Genomic DNA, 1,374 nt, shown 5'->3' on the forward strand with positions numbered 1-1,374 from the left:
CACCGAAAAAGACTGCTTTCAGTTTACTGGCAGCAACCGGAAGTTGCCTGAAATTTTGAATACCCCAAAGTATATTTATCTAATAACTTCCTGTTAAGGCTTAGGGCAATTTAGTTCTCTAATTAGCTTTTTGGTTTCTAACCCAAGGTCTTGGGTTCGCGAAGTCTTGTATACTGCANACCGACCGTTCTAGTCGGCAAATTTCAAATGTCCGCTAGTGATGCGGCGCTACAATATTTGGCTATGTCTTGGCTACTTTAATATTATTTTTGTTAAGTTTTTGCGTGTTTTAGCTGGCAACACTGGCTCGACCATGAAAGGGAGGCCAGTATTTAAACGAGACTTAATTTTCTAATTATGAGTGGTTACCCAAGGTCTTGGGTTCGCGAAGTCTTGTATACCGCACGTTAAAGGATTAAGTGTTAGTACAACAATATGTTATTGAGAAACAAAAGATTGGCTAACAGCATGCTAGGATCAGCATTTCTGACTGAAAAAATGATATTCACTCTTTCTTCCTGATCAAGAATTTGCTTTAAACAAAGCAAGTAAACGTTATTATTGTTCATTAAACATGTTGAACAACATTTCCGATGTATCACACTTGAGTTGAACCCATTGATCGCATAAACGTCTAACAATAGAAGCTACGGAAAGCCATCTTGTTTGGCATGCTTGAACAATCTTCAAAGGACAATGATCATCGTTGATTGTTGCATGAAGTTGCTTGTATGCTAACTGGTGAGAACGAAACCAATTGAACCAACTGTACGCTTTAGTAGCCAGAAATTCCAAATGCCTAGGAAAAATTTCACTGCAGCGGATGCAGCTAATTGTAAATATTGACAGACATTTAACTAGTATCAAGTAGTGAAGGTATTTCTTGTTTTAACCTGGCATAAAGACCACTGTTTTCTTCAATCGTGGCATTAACATTATCTCTTCCAATACCAACAAGCATTTTAATATTTAATTTGCATTCTTCAAGAGTTTTTTTTAACACATTAGACATGGCTTCTGCCTTATAGTTACCTAGCACTGCTAGCTTTAAAAATAAGAAAACAATTTTTCTTTAGCAGTGTCGAAATAAATTACAGCAATTTTTTGAAATATCTGCTCACACAGATGTCGATTGATTCAACTAATAAAATGCTATACCAACCATCTGCAATATCATTTATTAGTATAGTTGAAGCAGTGGTTACATTTTTAATGATTGCAGAACATTTAGTATAGTAAAGGTGCATACAGTATTACAGTGGTACCTCAGGATACGAAATTAATCCGTTCCGAAACTGAGATCGTATCATGAAAATGTCGTAAGGTGGATCATCTTTTCCCATACGATTACATGTAAAACCAAATAATTCGTTC

At 35.9% G+C, this 1,374-nt stretch overlaps 1 protein-coding gene across 1 annotated transcript; it reads right to left on the reverse strand.

Annotated features, from left to right (window-relative positions):
- Window positions 1–558: 558 nt before the first annotated feature.
- Window positions 559–961, reverse strand: LOC111620642. Its single transcript, XM_023362616.1, has 2 exons — window positions 894–961; window positions 559–829 (listed from the first exon to the last, which is right to left on the reverse strand). Exons 1-2 carry the CDS (start codon window positions 959–961, stop codon window positions 559–561), a joined length of 339 nt encoding a protein of 112 aa, XP_023218384.1.
- Window positions 962–1,374: the final 413 nt, after the last annotated feature.

This window comes from Centruroides sculpturatus, unplaced genomic scaffold (genome assembly GCF_000671375.1).
Source record: "Centruroides sculpturatus isolate CEXI.00-Female unplaced genomic scaffold, Cexi_2.0 scaffold194, whole genome shotgun sequence".
Classification (NCBI taxonomy): Eukaryota; Metazoa; Arthropoda; class Arachnida; order Scorpiones; family Buthidae; genus Centruroides; species Centruroides sculpturatus.